At 40.7% G+C, this 27,987-nt stretch overlaps 4 protein-coding genes across 10 annotated transcripts; 1 reads left to right on the top strand and 3 right to left on the bottom strand.

Moving 5' to 3' along the window:
* Positions 1-101: 101 nt before the first annotated feature.
* On the bottom strand, positions 102-1,048 carry LOC116143440. Its single transcript, XM_031428909.1, has 2 exons — positions 724-1,048; positions 102-604 (listed from the first exon to the last, which is right to left on the bottom strand). Exons 1-2 carry the CDS (start codon positions 1,046-1,048, stop codon positions 102-104), a joined length of 828 nt encoding a protein of 275 aa, XP_031284769.1.
* LOC116143417 (pentatricopeptide repeat-containing protein At1g13040, mitochondrial) lies at positions 350-5,085 on the bottom strand. 5 transcript variants are annotated; one of them, XM_031428871.1, is made up of 5 exons: positions 3,350-5,085; positions 2,494-2,609; positions 2,100-2,205; positions 447-520; positions 350-363 (listed from the first exon to the last, which is right to left on the bottom strand). In XM_031428871.1, the coding sequence occupies exon 1, from the start codon at positions 4,907-4,909 to the stop codon at positions 3,356-3,358; it is 1,554 nt and encodes a 517-aa protein (XP_031284731.1). In that variant the 5' UTR covers positions 4,910-5,085; the 3' UTR covers positions 350-363; positions 447-520; positions 2,100-2,205; positions 2,494-2,609; positions 3,350-3,355. The 5 variants fall into 5 exon arrangements, with proteins under 5 accessions (XP_031284731.1, XP_031284727.1, XP_031284729.1 ...); XM_031428867.1 differs by having other exon boundaries at positions 356-1,163; XM_031428869.1 differs by lacking the exons at positions 350-363; positions 447-520 and adding an exon at positions 1,559-2,008.
* Positions 5,086-6,206: 1,121 nt separating this feature from the next.
* Positions 6,207-10,058, top strand: LOC116143527 (protein-tyrosine-phosphatase MKP1-like). Its single transcript, XM_031428973.1, has 2 exons — positions 6,207-9,105; positions 9,556-10,058. Exons 1-2 carry the CDS (start codon positions 6,589-6,591, stop codon positions 9,628-9,630), a joined length of 2,592 nt encoding a protein of 863 aa, XP_031284833.1. The 5' UTR covers positions 6,207-6,588; the 3' UTR covers positions 9,631-10,058.
* A 458-nt stretch (positions 10,059-10,516) lies between these two features.
* LOC116143529 (coilin) lies at positions 10,517-27,229 on the bottom strand. Of its 3 annotated transcripts, none has more exons than XM_031428975.1 (14): positions 26,992-27,227; positions 26,838-26,902; positions 26,498-26,752; positions 26,143-26,316; positions 25,607-25,676; positions 13,671-13,748; positions 13,298-13,532; positions 13,083-13,123; positions 12,724-12,927; positions 12,385-12,456; positions 12,157-12,309; positions 11,274-11,427; positions 11,079-11,165; positions 10,517-11,005 (listed from the first exon to the last, which is right to left on the bottom strand). In XM_031428975.1, exons 1-14 carry the CDS (start codon positions 27,187-27,189, stop codon positions 10,818-10,820), a joined length of 1,974 nt encoding a protein of 657 aa, XP_031284835.1. In that variant the 5' UTR covers positions 27,190-27,227; the 3' UTR covers positions 10,517-10,817. The 3 variants fall into 3 exon arrangements, 2 of the variants coding, with proteins under 2 accessions (XP_031284835.1, XP_031284836.1); XM_031428976.1 differs by having other exon boundaries at positions 13,298-13,529; XR_004130133.1 differs by lacking the exon at positions 10,517-11,005 and having other exon boundaries at positions 11,274-11,423; positions 26,992-27,229.
* Between the last annotated feature and the right edge of the window lie 758 nt (positions 27,230-27,987).

Genomic DNA, 27,987 nt, shown 5'->3' with positions numbered 1-27,987 from the left:
CGGAACATCTACTCTCAAAAGACTGATAAATTAATTCTGAATTCATACTCGTACGAATGTAAAACAAGTAAAGAATGGGTAATTTCAAAAAAGTATCCTTCTCAACGTTTAGATTTGCATTTGACAGCTTTTAAGACTCCACCAGGAGGATTAGTCACCACAATTGTGCAAAGTCTATACAGTCTATACGAGTAGCGCACGAAACTTTCCAAATTCGATTGTGCCCGGAACACTCCCTTAACTTGAAATTCAGTATGATTTCTCTCTATTTCTCTCTTAAGCCGTTCGGTTTCATCCGAGGGAAGCTGAACCTGACTCGCTACCATATGAACACTGGCAAGCTTTGTCTGACGCCTTTCTGCTCTGAAATGTTCAACATATTGAGACGCAATCAGGGTGTTTCCATAGTAAAGATCAAGGACTACGTAATTGAAGTCCACCCTTACTTTCTTGTTAGGATTTATGAACTTAGCGAGCACAGTGAGATCGGCATTGAGCAAAACGTCCACGTCTAGATATGCTGCATTTAAGGTGACACTAGACACTTCAAAACTTGGGCCATGTGGGCGAAACACAAGATAGACTATTAGGACAATTAAGCCTCCTAGAATAATGATTAGCCAAAAGATATGCACAAAAGCCTGCAAGAAACCATGTGTAGTTTGGTTCGACGAGGTGCTAGACGGAAAATCGGGCGTTGGTGTACTTGTCGCTCCAGTGGACTTTGTTGGCGCCCATGCCGTTGATGCTTTGGTGGTTGTGCAGCCTGTGCACCAGTATATTGGGGTGGAAACCGTGGTGCAGGTTCCTGTGCCTGTAAACGGGTTGATTGTGTCTTTGGTGCACTACCATGTGGTACCAATGCCCCCCATTGACCCATAGGATCCACCTTTGGTGGTGGGATTGTTGGTCGTTGAGTTGGTGGCCAGATCCATGGGGAGGTTGGATGAATTTGGTCTTGACTCTGTGGTGGTGTCATCCCTGATGGTGGGTGTGGCTCATGATGTTGTGGGCAAAAGTGAGGGTTGATTTCATGGTGGTGACTCATGGTGATAAATTGCCAAATGAAATGTAATGTAAGGGACGATGATTATGAGGAGCACAAAGGTGATGAAAAGAGGAGTTGTGGCGGTGGAGTGGAAAAGACGATTACTTCGTCGCAACTTCAAGTAGGATTCATGTAAAGGCAAAGAATCAAAGTTAGCTGAGTAAAGGAGGCAAGTAATCTTCAGTTGCTAATTCCCATTTTTCGACTGCTTGCTAGTTGCTAGTGGGGTTCCAAATAATCCTCATTACCCTATTAGATGCTTTGTAATTAAGCTATAGCCAAATTGTTATCCATTTACGTTACCATAATAAGTCATTTACTAATTACACGTTAAATTCTAAAATTATATATAATCCCTAAATAAGCAGAAGCATGTTAAATTATACTATAGGTGGAAAAAGGTTACTGTAAACGGTTTGGATAAAAGGGCGATTTTAAATATTTATAATAACTAATTTATTTATTTGTCGTCGAAACTTCTCATAATAAAAGAAGTTTGAAGCTAGCAATTTAAACTCACAATAATATTAACTAACAATCAGTTTGATTGTTTCTAGTCAACCGGGGATTTAAAAGGACAAAAGACGAGTCCTAGTAGCAGCATCAGTACACAAACACAAAGACCCATGATGTGAAACAAGCAAGCAGGCAATTTTTGCAGAGTGGACTGACAACTGTTGTTAAAATTCTCTTAAGGCAATTGGAAATTAAGTCCAGCTCAAAAGCAATTTCCTGATTCCTCGCATCACCTTCGCTAAATATTTTACTTGTATCCCCAAATCTCAGGGTTTGGTATCATCTTCCATATTAAAGTGCTAAAACAGGGCAGCTAACCAAATTTCAAACAATTTGATGAGACCTTTGATCCATTCATTCAATCTGCCCAGAATAGTTGAAAATGCTGCAGATGGTTGTGATCATTCAATCTGCTAGCCTATGATAGACATCTGTATTCAAAATCTGCCATCCTTGAATACTATATATGATTCCAAAACACAAGTACACATTCATTGGACATCGGAGGAAAAAGGAAATAGAAGGAGAGGCATACCTCTGTTTCTGGATTTCAAGGTTTCAAACATAAGCATCCCCTTCCACTTCTGTTTAAAAATTAGGTCGTGTGTCCTGGAGAAGCCCAGATAAGATGCAGATTCAAGCTGAAGCGGGAAAAGAAATGGAGGAGGGGTTCATATGAAAGAATATGTCAAATTCTATTAGCAATTAGAAAGGAAAAAATTAAAATAAGAAAGCAAATACTGAAAAGGTTTATAGAACCAGCGCAATCCCCCCCCCACCCCCCAAAAAAAAAAAACTATGAGACAGTTAAAAAGGCATATATTTGTACGCATGACATCCATTATATCTTCTTCTTTTTTTTTATCTACCAACACCTAGATACCAATAAAATACTAGCATTATAGTATAAGAGATCTAGAACCTCAAACCTGAATGCCCCGCTTTTCAGAATCTGCCACGGCAACATAAGATAATGCAGACCAAAAATATCAGTAGCTTTGCAGTAGAGGACAGAGAACATAACATTAACACCATAAACTTCAACCTGAAATACAGAAACCTATATTATAACATTACAATGAGGCATGAAGTATCTAGGCAGCTCAGTTGTTCAAATATTAGCACCGCAAACAGTCAACGCCAATATGAATTCTAAACCATCATCCCCCATTACATGTGCGAATTGAAACATTTGTACAGCATCAAGACACCAATTAAGTGACTTTTACTTAAAAACAGAGGGTCAGGGCTCAGCATATTTAAAAATAGTAGATAAATCACCAGCTATATAAGTGCATAAAACAGTAACAGAAACAACAAATTAATCCTGGCTGTCCTAAAGAAAGTATAAAGAGTACAAGCATCAAAAAATGCAATGCTGAAAACCACAAATATTACTGGTGGCATCAACGCTTCTTGAAATCTCAGTTTAAAAGAACAATATATTGGACTTCCTAGCACTGCAAAATATGCTACATCATTGCACCAATGTCAACAGTTATGCCCAATAGATCATTCAATAAACTTTCTAGCCAATCCATTATTATTTTGCACATGTTAATAGAAATGAGAGGATTTCATAATAGTGGAAATAGAACACCGCTATTAGCATTGGTATTGGATAACTGGAGGTGCTACAGCCTGTAGAAACGGGATAGCCCCATTACCAGTGGGGTAAATAAAGCAATTCAAAACTGCCTGTTGAGCAAAACATTCAAGAAGAAAATTTTAACCACCAAATAAAATCAACATCAAACACATGACAGAGTATAGTGGGTGAATTACCATTTCTCAATGTTGTGCAACATCTCCTGAATGGATAGCTTTGATTAGAGTATCTGAAACTGCATTATCAAGAGTAAAACCCTTCTCCATCATCTGATCCCACAAACTACAAGCTATTTCAAGCTTCTTCTCTCGAATGAGCCCACCAATAATCAATTTGAATGTTACTTCATCAGGATGTGATCCTCTGGTCTGCATTTCCTCGTAGAGATGCATGGCTTCACTTACTCTAGAAGATTTGCAGAGTCCATTAATGAGGGCATTGTATGAAACCACATCAGGGGTGATTCCCTGCTCTATCATGTCCAGAAAAACACCATGAGCCATCTCAATTTTCCCACTCTTGCATAGGTAATCAACAATTGTAGTGTAAAATATACGATCCGGCAACAAACCCATTCCCATCATCTGATCTAGAAGCTTCTTAGCTAAATCAGAACTACCTGCTCTAAGAAACGCTTTTATTAGAATAGTATAAGTAACTACATCTGGTGCAATCGCCTTCTGTTTCATTTCCTCAAACAGTTTATAAGCTCTTCTAGTACGACTTTCCTTGCAAAATGCTTTGATAATAGTATTGTATGATACAACATCACATAACCCTTTTGCCTCCATCTTACTCAACATTAACAAATAAGCTTTATCTGGTCTGCTAGCTTTACAAAGGCCCTTAAGAAGTTGATTGTAACTATATGCATCAGGTTCTATCCCACTCTTCTCCATCTTCTTCATCAGCTTCTCGGCCTCTCCCACCATGACCTCATCACAGTAATAATTCAACAACACATTATAAGTAACCAAATCTAGCTCACATCCATTTCTCGTCATAAACCTCTTTATTGCACTAGCCTTATCAATCCTACCAACCCTACAAAAGCCACTAATCAACGTGTTATAAATTAACAAGCCAAACTCAACGTTTCCCTTCATTGAACCTACTGTTAACTCATAAGCTAAATCAATTTTCCCACCGTCACACAACCCAATAACAAGCGCTGTACAAGCTTTTAAATCTGGTTTTATCCCTTTTTCAATCATCTGTTTCCAAGCTTGAACAGCTCTATCAAACTCCTTTGCTTTGCACAACCCATCAACGATAATTGTATATGTAACAACATCAGGCTCCCTTCCTTTATTAACTATTTTATCAAACTCTTCCAAAGCTAACTCAATCCGGTTCTCAGAAAACAAAAGACTCAAATAAATGTTAAAGGCCCAAATATCAGGCACAAGACCAAGCCTATCCATGTTATTTAAAAGAATGTGAATTAAACCAAAATTCTTGACTTTACATAAACCTGAAATAAACCTAGAATAAGTGAAGGGTGTTAAAGAGAAGCCTAGAGGGCCCATTTGTTGGTAATAATGTTGGGCAAGTTCAAAACGGGAATGGCGAACTAAAACACCGATGAAACGATTGTAATCAATGCTGAAAGCGCGACAATTTGATTGAGTCATTTCGTCGAACACGTGGACAGCTTGATCGATGAGGCCAGCTTTCACAAACTTTGAGATTTGGGCACGGTATATCAGGCGTTGGGCGCCCAGTTTGTGAAACATATCAGGGTGAAATGCATAATAATGAGTGGAAATGGTGGCACGGGAAGTCAATGCATTGACAGTTACAGCATCAGAGCCATTGATAGAGGACTGAAACTACAAATGAAGAAAGTGTATTTATATAGAAAATGAGAGAAAGGTAATGCCGAAATGGTGATACGGCTTTTTGGTTTCCGCGTGCGGTTTGCCTACAAGTTAAATAAAGAGAGCGAGACTGGCGAGTGAGAGCGAGGCAGGAAGGTGGCGTCCTGGAGATGTATTTGCACTTTGAAGGCCCAGAAATTCAAATTTGTCCGCTCTAAATGGGCTGTGACACCTAATGGGCTTTAAACAATGAATATTTCTTTCAGAAGAACATCCGATGTCAAATCGATCATTTACTTAAAGCTTAATAAATATAAAAAATGTCACTCGAACAGTCAACACGCAACCTTGTTTCATAATAAGTTAAAAGTTTGGAGGACGAACATTCCAAATCTTTTGTTGTGTTGTGACTTTTGCTCCACTCTCTAGTAGGTCTTTAACCATGTATAATGGTCGAATACTTAGACTTAGACTCATAAGGTTAAAAACTCATGCACCGCATCAAAGGTCATTAATATTTCTCACTTCCAAAAACTATTTCGCTCCCAAACTAATGGGCACTTGCATGGCCAAAAGAAATGTAGTGAATTAATAGACGTTGGCATTTAATTCTTAGAAGATGAAGTGGTATTGGTCCAAAGTAGCATAGCATAGCATACTAACGACGGCTTCGTGGATATTCTTCTAAAGACTTTAAACAATTTGAAAGAGGGATTGATTGATTGATTTCCGCCCAATTTTATTGACTATAATATATGCCTTGGACTTAAATACAGAATGACCGTGCTCCATATAAATAAATTTCACTGCTTCACCAACTTCAATTCTATGTTTTTATTTTCAGACTCCAATTAGATTTGTCCTCAATGTCTCTTCATTTCATTCTTCACATTCATCTGTTTTATTGGGTGGTCAAATTTGAACTACCCGATTCCAATTGTTTATTGAGTGTTAAGTAAGTTAACAGGAGAATGAATGAAGTTTTGGCAGTCTGATTTTGACTTGAATATATCCCCAGCCAACTCAATGAACCCACATAATGCAATCAATTTTCTTTCAATTAAAAACGGATATGATAGAGTAACAGCAGTGACAACTGATTTAAATGACATCACAAGCTTGACATGCTCACATTGACAGCCATCATGATGACGTGTCACTTTGACTCATTCTCCCTCTTCTTCTTCCTTCACTCTAAATCCAATTCCAACCAAACCCCTCACTCTGCTTTAGCTATACAAACTGATTCATTCTTCACGTTAGAGTTCAGTTAAAGTAAGTCTTCCTTCAACAATCTCAACCATAAATTAGCTTTTAACTTTTTGTTTTGGTATGCAATTTCTTTTTGTCTCTTTTGTTGGTCTATGATACTGATTTTCCAGCTTCAGATTTTACCGGGTCATATATTCGTATTTGATTTTTCTTCTTAGAAAGAGAGAGAGTGGGTCAAGGGCTTTAGGTGAGAAAAGTGCATGTAGACACTTCATATTCTTTATTATCAACACTAAATTTTCATGTGTTCAATGGTATTTCCTGGAAGAATCATTTATTGGGTATGAGTTTAATTTCGTAGAATTTTGTGAACTTCAATTGAAATGTTAGGAGAAGAGGGTAGTAAAGACCGCCCAGCCGGTGGCACCAAAAGAGCTTATTTACGGTCCGTTTCTTGGAGTGACCGGTCGCCCACCAAGCCTAACCCCAACCCAAAACCACAATCTAACAGTAAAGCACGGTCTTTTTTGCCCCCGCTATCCATAACCAGGCGGCCTGTTGAGGAGTGGCCAAGGGCCGGTTCTGATGATCTTGGTGTGTGGCCTAATCCACAAACACCAAGAGGGTCAATACAACCCTTGGAGAGTCCTAGTTCGGAACAGCCTGTGAGGGAATTTCAATTTAAGAGGGATAAGCTTGCGTTTTTTGACAAGGAGTGCTCGAGGATTGCTGATCATATATATCTGGGGAGCGATGCGGTGGCCAAGAATCGTGATATTTTGAGGCGGAATGGGATTACTCATGTGCTTAATTGTGTTGGCTTTGTTTGTCCTGAATATTTCAAGAATGATCTTGTATATAAAACACTTTGGTTGCAAGATAGTCCTTCAGAGGATATCACGAGCATTCTCTATGATGTGTTTGATTATTTTGAAGATGTTCGAGAGCAAGGTGGGCGGGTCTTTGTACACTGCTGCCAGGGAGTATCAAGGTCAACTTCTCTGGTTATTGCATACCTCATGTGGAGGGAAGGCCAGAGCTTTGAGGATGCTTTTCAGTTCGTGAAGGCTGCCAGAGGAGTTACTAATCCGAATATGGGTTTTGCTTGTCAACTTTTGCAGTGCCAGAAGCGGGTGCATGCTGTCCCTGCCAGCCCTAATTCCGTGCTTAGGATTTACCGGATGGCACCTCACTCTTCGTACGATCCTCTTCATCTTGTACCAAAAATGTTAAACCACCCGACTGCCCAAAGATTTGACTCTCGTGGGGCATTCATTGTTCATGTTCCTTCTGCTATATATGTGTGGATAGGAAAGAAATGCAACCAGGTTATGTCATATAGTGCAAGGGAAGCTGCCAATCAGGTCATCCGATATGAAAGGGCTCAGGGTCCAATTATGAGCATCCAAGAAGGGGACGAGCCCTTGGAATTTTGGGATGCTCTTGCTAGGGGACAACTCTTAGCAGATGGTTCCAGTAAAAAGGAGGTTCAAGATGAAGTATCGTATTCTGAGAATGATAAGGTCACTACAACAATGCATATTGGGGCTGGTGAGATGAAGGTTGATGAATATGATTTGGATTTTGAACTTTTCCATAAAGCACTGGCTGGTGGGGTTGTTCCGCCATTTTCAGTATCAACTACTGAATCTGAAACTCGCCTCCCTGCTAGAGAGAATGGGTGGTGCAGACTAAGACGTAAGTTTGCTAATGGTGGTATGAAAGAATTTTTTGCATCTTCCAAACTGAAAAGTGCCACTTCTTCAATAAGTGATGGATCAAATATGATAATAGATACTTGCAAAGAATCAGAAGATGCTGTTTCTCTTACTGATTTTTCATTACTGTCATCACCACCTGGTTCACCAGATTCCTTTGATTGTTTCCCCAGTGGTATCCCTGATAGGATAAGGGATAAAGAAGTGGAATGCTCTGTTCCCCATTCTGGTCATTTATTTCCTCCAACACCTTCTCGTGGTTCACCACATTCATTTTCCTGTTCTCGGGGCAGCAGCCCACATCTGGGCTCTAAGTCTCCTACCCTCTCACCTTCAACATCTGATTACTCCAGTTCCTTTACCTTTTCACCCTCATCTTGCAATTGGTCTGACTTTTCATACTTGTCTTCTCGGCAGCCTTCACCTTCTGGCTTGGAAGCTACAGATCCACTTTATGGAAGATATGCTTCCTTGGCAGATAATTCATATTCACCATGCGAAGAAACTCCACCTTCACCTTTAAAGTCATTTTCTGGCGATCATAAATTTAGAGCAGAAAGTGCTTGTTTGCCATGTAAAGGGATTTACCCATCAATTGCAGAGCGTAGAGGGAGTAATCCTCCACCCCGCCTATTGCCATCTTCTGACAAACCATCTTTAGTACCCAAGAACCTAGTAAGGTCATGGTCCTTTTCTCTACCTGACTTGGAGCCTCATGTGATGAAGGATATGGATGACAACCAATTTGATTACGAAGGCAATAGAGAGGAGCTAATGTTAGATGTTGACATCATTAGTGTGGGCAATGATTCACATAGCGAGGTTGAAAACGAGAAAGAGTATGGTAATGTTCATCTACCATCTATTTCTATGATTAATGAGGTTGCGGAAGTAACAACCCCAGTGTTGTACGATTGGCCTTCTTTGAGTAAAGTGGAGATGCATTCCTCTCATACCCTTGATTCAAGATCAGTGTATATTTTGTTGACTACAGATGTGAGTTTGGGCACAAATGAGCATCGAATTTTGTATGTTTGGCTGGGGTGTGAAGCTTTGAATCAAAAAGGGCAGAGACCATTGATCAGCGACAATGGCAGTTGCAAGGATGACCATCTTCAATTGGAGACATTTAATCGCAACATTATTAATCAAATGGGTTTGCCAGCCAATGCTTCTGTAAAGGTATTGCTGCTTTGTTATACTAAAATAGTTTCTTGTTAGTTTTTAATGTACTTAATCACCTAGCATTTTTCATAGCCTTTAGATTCAAGTTTATAGGCCAAGTTATTGTCTCAGTCATGTTCGCTTTGTTATTGAGCAGTCATGGTCTATGCTTGTTGGTAATTTGATTAAATAAACATAACGAATTCAGCACCCCTACCCACTTATCCACTCATGGTGGGAAAGGGAATGGAACATCTCTACTTGAGGTGTAATTTTTTCACTGGGAAGACAAGCAATGCTATTGAGCATTATGCTTAAGAACCATAAGTGGTATAGCAGGAAAAAAGTTTTGATTAATGCCCTCTATCTTTAAAGCTTGCAGTCTTGACTTGTTTATTTGTAATCACAGTCATTCTTACATGATATATGGACCAAATTAATGTGTAAAATTCTACATGGTATGTGCAGATAGTTAGAGAAGGCGAGGAGCCGGAGCAATTCCTTAAGCATCTCAACTGTTTCTCATTTCAAAAGGGCAACTAGTAAGATAGTCTGGAAAGTTCCTGATTCTCCCAGAAGTTGGTTTGTGATCTTTCTTAGCACCCTGGTAAACTGTTAGAAAGGATATTACAGCTTAGTAAAAGTATTTAGGCATCCCAGGCAGTAGAAATGAACCATATCTGCTTGTGTGATGTATCCAGAATTCAAGCTATTACTACAACAAGCTGTGTACATAAACAAGCCTGCTTACTGTATAGGAACTAGAAGTAAATAATATCCACTGGATAAGTGAATAAAATCATTTTACTACCCGTGTTTTCTTTCTTTGTCCTGGCAAATCCAACACCGAAGGTGTTGCTCTCTGGGGTGCTTGAGAATTAAATTCGTTTTCTCCAAGATAAGGTGAGATTTGTTATGCATTGATTTTTCTGAATATTTCCTTTGATTTTGCATGTCTGGTAGGCAATGCTGAAAAGGATTTTCCTGATATTTAAAACAAACTTTAAGTCAGTATGTATCTCAGTATGTATCTCAAAGATACCTATGACGAATTTTTGGAGATATATACCCAGTAATTCATCAATTATCATAATGCTCTAGGATTTTTTTCACATAATCTCCTTTCAAAAAGGCTATATCACCATTCACCAGTGACAGTCTATTTTATATGATGGGCATGAAGTTTTACTAATATCATAGATTGAAGAAATCAATTCCTTTTCTTTTTCTGGGCCATGATAAATTTATAAGAGATACAGGCTGCAATATGCATTCTAAATGAGAGAACTTATTCCAGTCAAATGTTTAGTTTCACACTCATATTTGCAAAGGTAAATGAGAAACGCGGCCATTTCTACATTTCAAAGGTGAAAATAACATTTCTGGCCCACATAAAGTAAAACATAACTTCGCTAGTCAGATGGTGGAATGTTGAATTTTCCGAGTTCCATATTCTTGATAGTGGATTTCTTGTGCTAATACATGTTCAACTTCAACATAAGAAAATTGGAGAAGAAAAAAAAGGCCTTCTTACAGCACTTGTTTTGATTAACAAATGTTCCAACAAAATTAAGAAGACCTCGTTCTGTACAAAGCCTTCACTGGCTCAGATGACTTTCCCAGCATAAACTAAAAAAAAAAAATTGTATCATCTCAATTTCGTATCTTCACAAACCATATAGTGTTCATAGGGCATCATCATCTATTTCCAAACACCAGATTAAGGACATTTATATTCCACTTTGTGCTCGAAGAAAAGCCATGGTTGGACCCAGTGCACTGCTCCTCAGGGCCTTGTACGACCATCGACTGCTCCCTGAGCCCTCCTTTATACACTGATCATCAACATGAGATAGTTCTGCCTTCTTTGCAAACAAAGCCTGGTTAATTTCTTCCCATGCATTCAATTTTCCATTTCCTACAAAGATAAAAATCATATAATGAAAGTTCATTTAAGTTAATGATAAGTATTCGTGATCTAGCAAACTAACCTGGGATGGGGGCATGCGCTTTTTGACTGTTATTGTCTCCCAAACTTCTTACTGCATCTTGGTCTCCCACACGAAATTTTCCATTTTCTACAAATATAAAATTAACAAATGTAATTTCTGCTCATTCAAGTGAATCACACGAATTTCATGATCTTAGCACCCCATAAATAGCCTAATTTGTAGCTTCAAACCAACCTTGGACAGGGGCAAGGACTTTTTCATTGTTATTGTGGTCCCTCAAATTTGTTACAGCATCTTCACTTGCCATATGAACTTCATTGACTCCACCAGTGACTGATTTTGCACGATGCATGATGATGCGGACATCAACAAGTAATGAATAATCTATCTGGAGAAGAGCCTTGTTAATCAGCTTTTTGTAATCAGGAAAAATATACACCAAATAACCAACAGGCACAGTTCACCCTCCACTTTGCAAATTAGAAAAGGTCATCAAAAGAGAAAAAAAAAAAAAAAAAAAAAGAAAACCTGGGTGGCAAATACCATTATTTTTTGACAATTTCCTAAAAATTATACCATACACCAGAGAGCATAGCCCCAAAATAGCCAGTATTTTGAGGGGCAGGCCACCGTTACAAAATAAAATAGTTAAAACCCATTATTAGCCATGAGGTTCAACCTCTAAACAATACCAATCTCACAGAATTAAGTGCAACATTCATGTTTCAGGCTATGTATCATTAAATTAGAGATGTACATGAATATATTTATCATCTCTTCCAACAACAGTTTATGTCATTGGATGATTCAAGTAAATAGATCATTGAGGCATAACAATAACATAACATTAGCCTTTTGTGATTACATTATGCATTCACGCATCGTCATGGTAAACAAAGAACTAACTTTTGGGGCCTGCTCTGGAAGATGTATGTGAATAGTAATCATAAATTCATGATCCATACAAGATTTTCACTCCTGTGACTAGTAATCAAGTCGAATAGAAAATGTATCAAGGGCATGGAGTTCAAGCCCCCATGTGAGCTTGAAACCTGCTTCACCGAACATTGAAAAATAACAAAGAAATAAAAGCATCAATAATGCATAGATTAATTACTTGTAAAGATCCATCTTCTTCATAAAGGGATGTATCTGATTGTAGTGCAGATGCATCCTCATCTATCTTTTTCTCAAAAGTGAGTGGATATTCTGGGACAGGTAATAGCATAACCTTATTGGATTCAAGGTTATACCATGATATGTTCCCCACCTACAGGCAGAAGAACATGGTTATATGTCAACAAATTGGGAGTTATAGACTAAATAAAACAAAAAAGAGCTGTACCCGAAAGGAGGTAGGCTCAGGGCTCCAAGATGATGATAGCTCAATCAAGCGATATGCAATTACATCACCTTCCTGCAGTATGTTGGGAATGTATTAATGCTTCAACCTCTTAGGAATACAAATGGAAAGAAAAATTATGAATGTGGCATGAGAACATATTACGCAGAGTAAGAAAATCCAAAATATACACAGGCAGTTCTAGTGGTAGTATGAGAGGTAAGCTGCTAAATAGCTTGAAAATATCAAGTTCACTGTCTAACATCCTTTCTTTTCTCCTCCTCTCAAAAAGAAAGAAAGATCTACCCAAGCAGTAATAATGAAAATAGGAAAGAAACACACCTTGGGCAAGCTAGTATAAGGTTTAAGCTTATTGAAATCCAAGTCCTTGGAATCATTTACAGAGATCTCTTCCCCAGTAGTCAGAGTTTCAGAATAATCCTGATTAAAAATTTCATAATTATTCCACTTTGAAGAAGCAGCTTTCTCTTTGCCCCATTTTTGACCCTTCTTCTTGCTGGTTACTCCTTTCCATTGAAAAGTTTCCTGAAGCATGATATCAGTCTATCATTAATAAAATATTGGACCAAATTAGACTATAGCACCAATAAATCATAAGAAGTGGATAACAGAGGTAAACCAAAAAGTCATAAAACAAATCTGATCACAGAGCATCAACAAAAATGACAATGAAAACATACCACTGGAGTTTGATTTTGCTGGATAGCTTGAACGGCATCCACTGAATGAGATCAAACAATAGATGTTAACAGTGACATTCAGAATACGAAACTTTGATATCAGCAACTAAACTCAAATGCCAGAATCAATTAATGTCTCCATCTCATCTCTTACCCCCACCTCCACAATGCATGCAGACAAAGACTGAGAGAGAAAAAGAAAGAAAACACGAGACCTTTTCTTAGGGGAGTAAAACGAATATGTCCTGGCCTTATAACTACAGGAACAACATCCTCATCTGCATCACTATTAGGACCTGGTTGTTGATGTTCTTCAGATAAGTTTTTATTATCTTGGCCACATGATTTTGGTGATTTTGGATCTGGTTGTTGATATTCATCAGAGAGTTTTTTATCATCTTTATCAGGCGGTTGCTGACTACCTTTCGTGGGTAGTTGCTTCTGATGCTGCTGAAAAATATTGATACAATCAGATTATCTGATTTTTATCTGATTTTACCTCTCTTTTTTTGAGAGTGTGTGCATGTGCGTCAAACATAGAGATTGCACTTAACAGATAAAAAGCATTATCCTACAAACACCAAGTACCTCTATCTTTTCACTTTTGGCTTGTTCCCTCAACCAACGTCTCTTGGCCTTTTTACGGCGAGCACTTCTACTTGGGAACTGACCACAAAATGAATTTCAGGATTTAAAATTATAGTTGTTCTTCAAAAAGAGAATGTGATAAACTAGCCAAATTACATTGATAAAGATAAAATCAAAATGACATAAAACATACACCAAGATAACATTTTCTAATTCAAGTTCTGTGACTATATTCACCGAAGTCTAAAGATGAAGAACATGGATTAATATGATTAAAAATCAATCTTCTAAATGGCTAATATCTTCCATCATTTCCAGCAAAGAAACTAGCAAAAACAGCAGTTGAATCTGTGCTCATCCCAATAATATGGGATCATGTATAAAAGTAATGAAGTTTGCACAAATTAGTGGAAAAGGTACAATAACTTTTTTTAGTTGCAATGTGATGGAATCAACAGAATATCACACAAACTCAACCAAATATTGTTAATGAAATTCAGTAAAACAACTCTGCTCTGTCCTAAAAACAACTGGTATATTCATATATGGATTTGGAATTGATAAACACTGCAACAGCAAAATAAATGACAGATAAAAAGAAAAGTTGGCTAGCACTTCGAGGGTCTAGCAGCCTCCCCTGATTCCAGATTTCATCCTCCTTAGCTCACAAAATGTTCTCTCTTAAATAATGCTGAATTCACACTTTCCGCACTTCCCTTACGTGGAGATTCTTCCTAACTGATTTAAAACTGCATTTCCTTTGCTGCCCCTGTCCAGTGTATTTCCCAGGCTGCCCTTTTTCTTCTTTTTGTATACTTTGGTTATAGGAGTCTTATCAATCCCCATCCCCCCCCCCCCTCTTTCAAGATCCAGATCCACCTTGTCCGCAAGGTGAAAATCCGGAAACTGCAGTAGGATCGTGTCATAAGCCTCCCAAGAAGCTTCAAATGTTGGGAGGTCCTGCCATTTAATCAGAACTTCCAGGGAGCCATCCAGTAGCTGGCGGGTGGACAGAACTGCTTCAGGGCTGACCTGTAATTCCAAGTCAAGGAAGCTGCTGAACCGGAACTGAAGAATGGAGGCTTGGCTTAAGTTGGGAAACATGAAACACCGGGTGGATTCGAGACGTAGGAGGGAGGTCCAACCGATAAGCTACAGGCCCGATCCTGTCTAACACTTAAAGGGGCCATAGAAGTGAGGGCTTAGCTTCTCATTAAGCTTCCGAGCCAAGGATCGAAATCGATAGGGCTGGAGCTTTAAATAGGCGAAATCCCCTGGTTGAAAAACAACATCTCAGCGATGGGCGTCAGCCGATTGCTTCATTTGACCTTGGGCCACAGCAAATTGTGCTTGAGGTCCTCTAATATGGCATTTCGGTCCTTAATCTGACGGTTGACATCTTCAATCAGGGAGGGGCAGTCTGTGGGCTTAAACAGAATGGGAGGGTCCCTACCATAAAGAGCCTTGAAAGGTGTCATTTTGGTGGAGCTGTGGTACGTCGTGTTGTACCAAAACTCAGCCCACGCTAACCATTTGGGCCACTGTCGGGGTTGGGAGCTACAAAAACAGCGGAGGTAGGCTTCCAAGCACCTATTAACTACCTCCGTTTGACCAACAGTTTGGGGGTGGTAGGCGGAGCTGAATTTAAGAGATGTACCTGCAGCTTTAAACAACTCTTGCCAAAATTGGCTCATGAAGACCCTGTCACGATCTGAAACAATAGATAATGGAAAGCCATGGAGTTTTACCACCTCCGATATAAACACATTAGCTACATCCTTGGCTGTATAAGGATGGGTTAAGAGGAGGAAGTGGGAGTATTTTGTAAGCCGATCGACGACGATGAAAATAGTGTCAACCCCTTTGGCTTTCGACAGACCCCCTATGAAATCCATCGAAAGGTCCTCAAACACTTGGGTGGGTATGGGAAGAGGCTGTAACAAACCAGCAGGCTTGAATGAAGAGTGTTTGTTAACTTGGCAGATGGCACAGGTCTGGACAAATTTAATTACATCCCTACGTATACCCTCCCAATACACAAGAGCAGCAATTCGTTTATAAGTCCTAAAAAACGCAGAATGGCCCCCACTCGGGCTGCAGTGAAATTCTTCCAGCAACTTTGGAATGAAGGTAGAGTTCTTAGGGAGGACCAACCTGTTTTTGAACATGAGGCGGCCTTTGCGAAGCTGGTAGTGAGGACGACTGTTGGGGTCTGTTAGACCACCTGTACACAAGGTCTACAAAGCCAAGGGCAGGAAGAGGAATAGAAATTAGGGTGATGAGGTGTGAGTTGTTAGGAGAGTGTGTGAGTTGGTTAGGAGAATGACGGGGTGTGCAATGGGTGTGAGTTTGTTAGAACAGAGAGAGATTATTGTTATGAGGTGGACACGCAGCTGGCAATTGGTTACAGAATAAGAATTAAATCAGTATATAAAGAAGCTAGGGGAATGAGGGAAGGCATTGAGATATTTCCATAGGCTATTTGGGAGGTCCCCCAGCTCCTCGCACTGCTGGGAAACTATCCATTGTTTCTTGTTTCAATCAAATACTACTTAGCACCAGCTGCTGTTTACTTTGATTGTGCACTCTTTTGGTCGTTGTATTGTGTGTGTTGTTGTGATTGTATGTTGTGCAGGGAAGTTCCATCAGAGTTCCATCAGCTTGGTATCAAAGCCAGATAACTAACAGGCCCACGCTGGGGAATGGTCAAGTCAAAAATGGAAAACAGGATGGAGAGTATGGAAAAAGAAATGAAGTCGGTAGTGGAGGACATGAGTTCAGTCAAGACTGACATTGGCAGTCTCAAGGAGTTCCTAACCGAGATGAGAGAATTAATGAGAATGAGAGATGAGAGGGATGAAAGACGTGACCGCAAGAAAGGGAAGTCCCAGTCAACCTCAGGGGATCAAGACAGTGGTTACGATAGGGAACAAGGCCAAGAAACAGACGGGAAAAGTGAGAAGGAGGAGAAGAAGGGCCGGAAACTTGAGCTCCCAATTTTCAATGGAGAAGACCCCTTTGGATGGACATTTCGAGCAGATCGTTATTTTGCAATTAACAGATATGGGTCATCGGAGATGGTGGAGGCCGCGGCAGTTTGTATGGAAGGTCGAGCATTGAACTGGTACCAATGGATGGAGGGCCGAGAGCCTTTCAAATCGTGGGAAGAGCTTGAGGCAACCGTAATCGCAAGATTCCGGCCGTCGTTCCAAGAATCTGCACATGAAGCGTTGGTGGCGTTGAAGCAAAACTCCACCATGACTGAGTACAGAGAAGATTTCGAATCCCATATGGCACCGTTGAAGGATTTGGGGGAAGAATTGTTGATGGGTGCTTTTGTTAACGGGCTCAAGGAAGAAATTAGAGCTGAACTGAGATTGTTAAGACCCAAGTCCCTTGAGGATCTGATTGAGCAGGCCCATCGTGTGGAGGAAAAAAACTGGGTCATGGATAGATGCTGGCCCAAGCCTTTCAAAACCCAGGGAGCCAAAGAGAGTTATACCCGAGTGTCCAACAGCCCAGATCTGACCCGACCCGCGTGGTGGTCCAACCCAGCAAGAGTACCCAATAGCCCCAACCCGACCCACGTGGTGGCCCAACTCATCAAAACTATCAGAATCCAGCCAAAACGCGTCATCGCGTGCACCCGATAGGAGAGAGAGAGCGCCGGAGAATGGAGTTACGGGTTTCCAAGGAGGTTCAGAGGGAACCTCCGGCGATTATCTGAAGTAGAAATTCAATTTAAACGGGAGAGGGGGCTCTGCTTCCGATGTGACGAGAAGTTCGGGCCTAATCATCGCTGCCGAAGTAAATCCTTACAGATTTTGTTAGCCTGGGAGGACGATGCAGCCGAGGAGAGTGAACTTCCACCGGGAAATGACGAAATCCCTAACCCAGAAGGTACTGACTTGGCTCTTTCCTTAAATTCCATTGTGGGTATTACGTCCGACAAAACCCTGAAGGTAAAGGGGCATATTGGGAAAGCCGATGTGGTTGTGCTGGTTGACAGTGGGGCGTCACATAATTTTATTTCGCAAGAGTTAATCGAAAGGCTGGGTATTGTGGTGGAAAAGGGTAAGCTCTTTGGGGTAATGGTGGGAAATGGAGTCACAGTGAAGGGAGAAGGGGTGTGTCAGCAAGTTTCTCTGGATGTATAGGGGACTCAGATTAGACAGGATTTTTTCCCTTTTGAGTTGGGAGGAGCTGACATTGTTTTGGGGGTGACATGGCTAAGTTCCTTAGGGGATGTGTGCGTCAACTGGAAGAAATTAACCATGAGGTTCGAAGTTGATGGAAACAGAGTTAGTTTACAAGGGGATCCATCTTTGGTGAAGTCAAAGGTCTCCCTGAAATCCATGTTGCGGTCCATTAACAACGCCGGGGAAGGATTCCTGATGGAGTGTTTTTCTATTGAGAAGGAATTACTGCCCAAGGGGGAGGTTGAGGAGGTCAGTCCTGATGTTCGGGCAATTTTGGATCAATACCGGCACCTTTTCGACCAACCAACCAAACTCCCTCCACATCGCACCCACGACCATACCATTCCCCTCAAAGAAGGTGTTCCAACCCCTAACATCAGACCCTATAGGTATTCATATTTCCAAAAGAATGAAATTGAAAAACTGGTGGAAGAGATGTTGACAGCCAATATTATCCAGCCTAGTACCAGTCCATTTGCTAGCCCAATGTTATTAGTCAAGAAAAAGGATGGTAGTTGGAGGTTTTGCGTTGACTATCGGGCCCTCAACGAAATAACAATTCTCGACAAGTTTCCGATTCCCACCATCGAGGAGTTGCTAGACGAATTGGCAGGGGCAACCATTTTTTCTAAGCTGGATCTCTGGTCAGGATACCACCAAATCAGAATTAAAGATGCAGATATTCCCAAAACTTCGTTTCGGACACATGAAGGTCACTACGAGTTTCTGGTTATGCCATTCGGTTTGACCAACGCACCTTCTACATTTCAGGCACTAATGAACAACATCTTTAAGCCGGTTTTGCGCAGGTTTGTATTGGTGTTTTTTGACGATATTCTGATATACAGCCCGGACTTCGAATCCCACATCACACACCTGCGGCAAGTTCTTAGGATCCTGGACGAGAATGAACTGGTGATGAATGAAAAAAAATGTTTTTTCGGGCAGCCCAAACTGGAGTATTTAGGTCACCTAATCTCGGCTGAAGGAGTCTAAGCTGATCCTACAAAAATTGAAGCAATGATTTCATGGCCCACACCCACTAATGTGAAGGGCCTCCGGGGATTCTTGGGATTAACAGGATATTACCGCAGATTTGTAAAAGGGTACGACGGTATAGCTCAACCCCTCACACGACTCCTGAAGAAAAACTCCTTTAAGTGGGATTCAGAGGCCCAGCAGGCCTTTAATGCATTAAAAGTTGCTATGACTACGATCCTAGTCCTGGTCACTCCCGATTTCAACTTACCATTCGAGATTCACACCGATGCCTCGGGCTACGATATAGGGGCTGTCCTGGTTAAACAAAACCGACCCATAGCTTATTTGATAAGGCTTTCTCCCCTCAAGCAAAGCAAAAATCAGTCTATGAGAGGGAATTAATGGCCGTTGTATTCGCAGTGCACAAATAGAGCCCTTACTTGTTGGGGAGAAAGTTCATCATCCGATCAGATCAGAAGAGCCTCCAATTCCTTAAGGACCAGCGTATTAAGACCCAAGAACAGCAGAAATGGTTGTCTAAATTAATGGGGTTTTCGTTTGACATCCATTATAGGCCGGGGACCACCAATAAGGTAGCCGATGCTTTATCCCGGAGACATGAGGAACCATAATTCTCCTCTTTGTCAGTGGTTCAGTTTACGGAATATGAGGAGTTGGCAAATGAAGCCCATCAAGATCCCAAGCTTAGACAGCTGATTCAAGATTTGGTTTTGGCTCCCAACAGCAGACCCAACTATAGACTAAGACATGGCTGCTTACTATACAAAGATAGGTTGGTTCTGGCTTCAGACTCACGGTTTGTCCCAAAATTGTTAACTGAATTTCATTCCAGTCCATAAGGAGGTCATTCAGGCTTCTTTCGAACGTATAAAAGGGTTGCCAATGTGGTTTACTGGGTAGGAATGAAGAAGGTTGTACAAGACTTTGTTAAAACATGTTCCATCTGTCAAATTAACAAACATTCAGCTTTGAAACCTGCAGGGTTACTCCAACCACTGCCTATCCCAACTCAAGCATTTGACGAGTTGACAATGGACTTCATTGGGGGCCTCCCAAGGGCCAAGGGATTCGATAGCATTTTGGTGGTAGTGGATCGATTGACTAAATACGGCCATTTTCTGCTCTTGTCACACCCTTATACAGCCAAAGATGTGGCACTAGTATTCATAAAAGAGGTGGTGAAGCTTCATGGGTTCCCAAGGTCCATCATTTCTGACAGGGACAGACTCTTTATGAGTCACTTTTGGCAGGAGATTTTCAGGACAGCCGGAACAGCTCTGAAATTTAGTTTCGCTTATCACCCGCAAAGGATGGCCAATCCGAAGTAGTGAATAGGTGCTTAGAGGCATACCTTCGCTGTTTCTGCAGTTCACAGCCCCGGCAATGGCCGAATTGGTTACCATGGGCAGAATTTTGGTATAACACAACGTATCATAGGTCCGCCAAGATGACACCCTTCAAGGCCTTGTATGGACGTGACCCTCCAACTCTTCTTAGGTTTACCAACTGCCCCTCCCAGGTCGATGCAGTGAACCACCAGATTCGTGAACGAAATGCCATCCTTCAAGAGCTCAAACACAACCTGGAAGTAGCACAAACTCACATGAAAGAACAAGCAGACCGCCACCGACGGGATGTCCAAATTTCCCCAGGAGACTTTGTGTATCTTCGGCTCCAACCCTACAAATTTAAATCCTTAGCTACTCGACTGAATGAGAAACTTAGTCCCAGGTTTTATGGACCCTTCCAAGTCTTGGAGAAAATTGGTCAGGTGGCCTACAAGCTGGAACTTCCCACAACAACCCGTATTCACCCAGTTTTCCATGTTTCTCAGTTAAAGCACAGCCTTCATAGCTCAGTACCCGTACAACCTCTGCCCTCCTTTCTCACGGATGACCTGGAACTACAGGTTCAGCCGGCAGAATTGCTGGATGTGCGCACCCTTTTGGATGGATCCACTGAGGTTCTCATCCGTTGGCAGGATCTGCCTGCTTTTGATGCTATCTGGGAATCTCAGGATGTAATACGCAGCCAATTTCCTCAATTCCACCTTGAGGACAAGGTGGCACTTCAGGGGGGGTATTGTTAGACCACCTGTACACAAGGTCTACAAAGCCAAGGGCAGGAAGAGGAATAGAAATTAGGGTGATGAGGTGTGAGTTGTTAGGAGAGTGTGTGAGTTGGTTAGGAGAATGACGGGGTGTGTAATGGGTGTGAGTTTGTTAGAACAGAGAGAGATTATTGTTATGAGGTGGACACGCAGCTGGCAATTGGTTACAGAATAAGAATTAAATCAGTATATAAAGAAGCTAGGGGAATGAGGGAAGGCATTGAGATATTTCCATAGGCTATTTGGGAGGTCCCCCAGCTCCTCGAACTGCTGGGAAACTATCCATTGTTTCTTGTTTCAATCAAATACTACTTAGCACCAGCTACTGTTTACTTTGATTGTGCACTCTTTTGGTCGTTGTATTGTGTGTGTTGTTGTGATTGTATGTTGTGCAGGGAAGTTCCATCAGGGTCGAACAACAGGTCTTGGATAATAAGTTTTAGCTTCGGGTCAGTTTGTGCTTCGGCTGCTATAGTCTCATAGTCTGTGAAATGGACTGTGGTAATGGTCGTGAGTCCCTTGGTGTCCTCTCTCCTAGACAATGCATCAACTACCTTGTTAGAATTGCCGGGAAGCTAGTGGATCTCAAAAGAGTACCCCATGAGCTTCGAAATCCACTTGTGTTGATCTGGCGTTTTAACCCGTTCATCTGTAAGAAATTGCAAGCTACGCTAGTCCGTTTTGATGACAAATTTTCGACCAATGAGGTAATAACTCCACTTACGAACAGCAAAGACAACTGCCATCAGCTCCCGTTCATATGCTGATTTTACCCGAGACTGCAGTGAGAAAGCCTTACTGATGAAAGCAATCGGCTGTGCATTCTGCACTAAAACAACCCCCATTCCAACCCCTGAAGTGTCCGTCTGAATCTCAAATGGTAGCTCAAAATTAGGTACAGTTAAAACGGGCACAGTAGTCATGGCAGTCTTAAGATGGTCGAATGCCTCTTGAGCTTGCTTATCCCAGCTAAACGAATCCTTTTTTAATAACTGAGTCAGTGGTTGGGCTATGGATCCGTAACCTTTCACAAACCGTCGGTAATATCCGGTGAGCCCTAGAAACCCCCTCAAATTTTTCACATTGTGTGGTTCTAGCCAAGATGTCATTGCTGCAATCTTTTGCGGGTCAGCCTCCACGCCGTCAGCTGAGATGAAGTGGCCCAGATATTCCATCCTGTATTTAGCAAATAGACATTTCTTTTGGTTTACCACCAGCGCATTATCCTGCAAAATCTGGAAGGCTTGTCTCAAATGTTGAATGTGTGTTGACATGTCCAGGCTGTAGATGAGAATGTCATCAAAGAAAACCAGAATAAACTTCCGCAGTAAGGGTCAAAAAATCGTATTCATAAAAGCCTGAAAAGTGGATGGTGCGTTCGTGAGCCCGAAGGGCATCACCAAGAATTCATAATGGCCCTCATGTGTCCGGAAGGCAGTCTTTGGGATGTCCTCTTCTTTAATTCGAATTTGATGATATCCCAACTTTAAATCTAACTTGGAAAAGACCGTCGCTCCGACTAGCTCATCCAACAGCTCTTCAATGGACGAAATCGGAAACTTGTTGGGTATGGTGATGCTATTTAGTGCTCTAAAGTCAACACAGAATCGCCAACTCCCGTCTTTCTTCTTAACTAACAACACAGGGCTAGCGTAGGGGCTGGTGCTTGGTTGGATAATTCCCGCATCCATCATCTCCCCAACTAATCTCTCAATCTCATTTTTTTGCAGGTAAGGATATTTGTAAGGTCTGATATTGGGTGGGCTGGTTACTGGTTGCAGAGTAATAGCATGGTCAAGTTTTCGGTGGGGGGGAAGTCTAGTGGTTTGGTCAAAAACGTGGGGAAAATCCATCAGCACCTTTGCCACCTCAGGTTCCAATTGTTCCTCCTCTTGATTCTCCTGAACCTCTATTGAACTGCATTCAACCATGAATCCATCCCCTTCCCGTGGCAACATGCCGAGTAAGGTTTTCAGAGAGACAACTGTTTTAACTAGTGCAGGGTCACCTTTGAGAATCACCCGTTTTCCTTCTCTATCAAACGCCATAGTCGACCTACCCCAATTAGAATAAACATCACCTAGAGTACTAAGCCAAGTAATCCCAAGGACCACATCAGCGCCGCCCAACTAGAATGGAAAGAAATCCTGCTGCACTTCCATCCCCTGCATTTCAATCTTAACATCTCTGCATATCCCCTCACCTTGGATCTTGAATCCATTACCCACCATGACTCCGAAGGATTTCGTTCCATCAATCGGTATTCCCAATTTTTGTACCAACCCTTGTGAGATGAAGTTATGTGAAGCTCCACTATCCACTAAAACCACCACCTCTTCACGGCCGATCTGCCCCCAAAGCTTCATTGTGCGATCGGAAGTGATGCCCACGATGGAGTTCATAGATAGTGAGAGTGGATCACCTTCCTGAAAATTTTCTGGTTCTGGTTCACTCGTGCTTTCCCCTCTGTCGGCTTCATCGTCATCCATCAACAGAAGAACTTGAAGGGATCGACTCTTGCACCTGTGATTTGGCCCAAATTTTTTGTCACACCGGAAACACAACCCCTTTTCGCGCTTATATTACAGATCTGCCTCTGTCAGTCGCCGGAAGCCGTCGTGGCGTGGTGGAGTGATGGCTCCTCCCATCGCCTTTTCTCTCCTATCCCATACTCGGCTACTTTGTCCTGTTTCCAGAGGATTAGCTCCTAAATTCCACCCATTTTCTCGACCCAGATCTGGCGAGAGTGAGACCCAACTGTAGCTCTCGGGTTTGCCCATTGGGCTGTCAGATCTGCCCATTTGATTTTTAAAAAATCTGGGCTTAGATTTGTCCAGGACCCAGTTTTTTTCTTCTATCCGGTGGGCTTGGTCAATTAGCTCGAATAGGTTATTGGATTTGCTCACTCTTAATTCAGCCTTTAACTCTTCTCTCAGCCCATTTGCGAAAATGCCCATCAAAAGGTCTTCTCCTAACTCACGCAGGGGAGCTGACATTTCTTCAAACTGCTCACGGAATTCAGTCACCGTCCCTGTTTGCTTCAGCGCCGCCAGTGCCTCATACGCAGATCCCTTATACGATGGTCTGAATCTCTCCACTAGCGTTGACTTGAAGGAGCTCCAGGAATTTATTGGCGACCGAGACTCAACCCATTGGTACCAGTTCAATGCTCGCCCCTCCATACACACCGCCACTGCCTGCACTTTCTCTTCCTCCTCATGCTTATTTATTGCAAAATACCGATCAGCTCTGAAGGTCCATCCGAAAGGGTCATCTCCGTTAAATATCGGTAGTTCTAGTTTGCGAATCTTCTTCTCCTCCTTCTCCTTATCGTTGCTGGATTTTCTTTCCGACTCCTTGTCAGGGCTGGAATTTTGATTCTCCGATGAGGATGATGATTTCTCCTTATTTCGTTTTTCATCCCTTTCCTCCCTCATACGCATTAATTCGCGCATCTCAGTTAAGTACTCCCTCACACTTCCCAAGTCAGTTTTCATCGTGTCCATACTTTCCTTCACTGTTTTCATTTCTTTTTCAACGTTTTCCATCCTATTCTCCATCTTAGGTTTGACCATTCCCCAACCTAGCTTTAATACCAAATTGATGGAATCACCAGAATATCACACAAACTCAACCAAATATTGTTAATGAAATTCAGTAAAACAACTCTGCTCTGTAATAAAAACAACCGGTATATTCATATATGGATTTGGAATTGATAAACGCTGCAACAGCAAAATAAATTACAGATAAAAAGAAAAGTTGGCTAGCACTTCGAGGGTCTAGCAGCCTCCCCTGATTCCAGATTTCATCCTCCTTAGCTCACAAAATGTTCTCTCTTAAATAATGTTGAATTCACACTTTCCGCACTTCCCTTACGTGGAGATTCTTCCTAACTGATTTAAAACTGCATTTCCTTTGCTGCCCCTGTCCAGTGTATTTCCCAGGCTGCCCTTTTTCTTCATTTTGTACACTTTGGTTATAGGAGGCTTATCACAATGAAAACTCATATCATGCCAAACGAGTTCTCATTGCTCAAGAAAGAGTGAAATTTTGGGCAAGCATATATCATTAGGTCCTCTCACCATATGTAACAAAAAAATAACACACATATATGAACAGAACTATGGGAATGATTTCAGGCCTTTGCACAAGAATCAACAAGCAACTTCCAATTTCACACAAAATGGAAGTCCAATAGCAATTCAACCACGACATTTAGTTTTGGAAAAAGCAATGTTGAAACTATATAAGCATAAGAGTTTTGTGTTGAAGTCAATACAATTTAGACCCAACACACGGGTTTGAGCCAACAAAATGAGTACTCAACTCATCAAAGCCACATTCCAGGCAAAATGTGTGGAACAAAAAGACTCCAATAGCCCATGAAAATTGGAGCTTCATATATTAGTTGAAGATGCAGATATCAAACATGAAAATCATTGAAGTAAATACAAGTTTGTGACAATAATGTAGATGCTGCCAAAGAAGCTGTTTATATGCTTAGATTGCTAAAGCTCAAAATCAGGACAATCATATCCACATGCAAAAGTAATCCACCCCATAGTTAAAAGACTCCAAACTAAAAACTATAGCTCCTGTGAAAATGCAACGTTAGACAAAACCTTTTTAGTTCCATCAGGTGTTGAGTATACATCAGCACTCCCTTTACCATTTTCTTGAAGTTCGCCAAACCTGGAAAAACAAAACAAAGGAAATAAAGGTAAGTGTATTGTAAGTTTGAGAGACAAAAAAAGAAGTGAAGATATTGAGAGCAATTAGATACATCCAAAAAACAGCACCAATTCCCCTATTATGTGAATAAGTGAATGGATGGGTATGCTAACTGTAAATAAGCACAAATATTAGGGTATCAAAAAGGCTCAGAAATCCGAGCCTCCATGTATGCGAATGTGCAAACCAAAACAGTCCATTTGCCTGTTTGCGAGGATGTGAAGTGGGTGAAAATTAGGCTATGGTAAAGCTAAAAACCAAGGAACTGAATACATAGGAAAAGTGCTCAATTATAGAGGCAAGCACCCAAGGATGAGATAGCATATCCAAGTGCAGTCAATCTACCAAAGGAATCTAGAAACATAAAAAAAATAAAATAAAAGTTAATAAGGAAGCAAATTCATGCATATCAAGGCTACAGAACTACCTCTTTGCATTGAGCATACATTCATTTATTTCATCAATTTCAGGGGTCCTCAACTTCTCCAGTTCTCCCGGCATATTGTCTTTGTTGACAAGACTCTCGCGGAGAACATCATTATCAAGATCCTCAAGAGCAACTGCACGTTCTTCAGCAGCAGCAAGTTTACTCTTCTTCCTCCTAAAATGCATTAACAAGATATGTGATTTACAGGCCAAGCAGCAATCAGAAGACTCCTACCAAACTGCATGCAAGTAGTCTAAGGAAATAAATTTTCTACAAATGAAAAACCAAATTATCCATCCAAAGGTGAGCCTGCGAGCCCAAATATCAAATACACAACAAAAGGATTGAAATATACTTGGAACCCTGAAGTTTCTTTGATGCCTTTCTCTTTTTGCAAGCTCTGTCGACATCAGGTGTATCTTCCAACTCAATTACATCCAAAAACTTGTCATGTTCATCCTCTTCTGATTGACTTTGATAGCCCCCAGTTTCCTTTTGAAATTCCTCAATTGCGAGAAGTTTCACACCCCGACGCGCGGGTTGCTCCAACGCATTCACCCCATTGGACAGCTCAATGGTTTCAGTGGGTTTACCCACTTTCCTTCTCACACTGTTACAGAAGAATAAATCAATAAGAGTATTTTTTTCCCTTCCACAAAAGAAAAATTAAAAGAAAATGCAACGCAGAAACAGACCAGATGATATCTTCATCCTTCAGAATAGAAGTAGACTCAAAAGGTGGCAAAACAAAGTCATCCATCTGCAACAGAAAATAAAAATAAAAGCATAAGAAAGTAGAAATTGAAATTGAAATTGAAAAAAGAAATGGGGAAAGTGAGGGGAGGTTACAGAGAGGATGAGGCCATGAGGAGAAGAATGTTGGAGGTGGAAAATGCGAAGGAGATAATCGGAGAGATGAGAGATGGTTTTGTAAAGTTTAGGTTTAATGAGAATCCAGCATTTCCTCAGCCCTTGCTTCTTCTGTGATTTTCTCAGAATCTGAGGATCTGAGAATACTAGGCGTAACCTCACTTTCTCCATCACCATTACCCCCTTCTAAAACCCTCTTTCTGTCTTCACTTCACTGTATTCCTTATAACACCCTTTTATTAATCATTTTAATATAATTTTACTTTAATTAATAATTTGAATTTGAGATTTTATAAATAACGACAAAAAACTAAATAAACAATTTTGCCCATTGGCATTTACTCGTGTGGGCTTCTGCCTGTGGTATTTTGTCAAAATACTTTCCAATAATAGGAAAGATTTCATTTGATTGAAATTGAAAGTAATACAATATATTTTAAATAACTTGAAATGTTATTTTTTAAAATAATAGTCGGAGAATATTTCTTACATAATCTCCACAAGTCAAACAGGAACATGGGATTGGGAACTCCATTACTATAAAATTATTAGTTAGATTTATATTTGTTATATTATAAAAATTTAAGAGTATTTTAATATCTAAATGAACATCCACTAATTCTAAAATAAACATTGATTTGTTTTCTTTCTCTCCCAATTAGTACTTTATCAATATAGTTATAGAATCCCAAAACACACCCTCAATATGTAGAATGAAATCTATTATTGGTAAAAGTTTTCATACCCAGTTGCTCAATGTTTATTAATTGGTTACGGTTAAGTTAATTTTAATCATTATTAAATGAAATGAAGGTAGAAAAATATAATATTATTCTTCTATGCAATTCGGAAAATGTAGTAGACTCAATCAAGTTTCTACCTTTCTTTAATGTTTTAGTAACAAGAAATTGGTTCAAGTTTTTTACTTTATAATTTGATTATCAGTTGCCCAAACGATGAAATATGCTGGTGACG

This window comes from Pistacia vera, unplaced genomic scaffold, assembly GCF_008641045.1.
Source record: "Pistacia vera cultivar Batoury unplaced genomic scaffold, PisVer_v2 Contig430, whole genome shotgun sequence".
Lineage (NCBI taxonomy): Eukaryota > Viridiplantae > Streptophyta > Magnoliopsida > Sapindales > Anacardiaceae > Pistacia > Pistacia vera.
The sequence above is the reverse complement of the archived record's forward strand: the minus strand, read 5'-3'. Positions and strand labels throughout refer to the sequence as shown.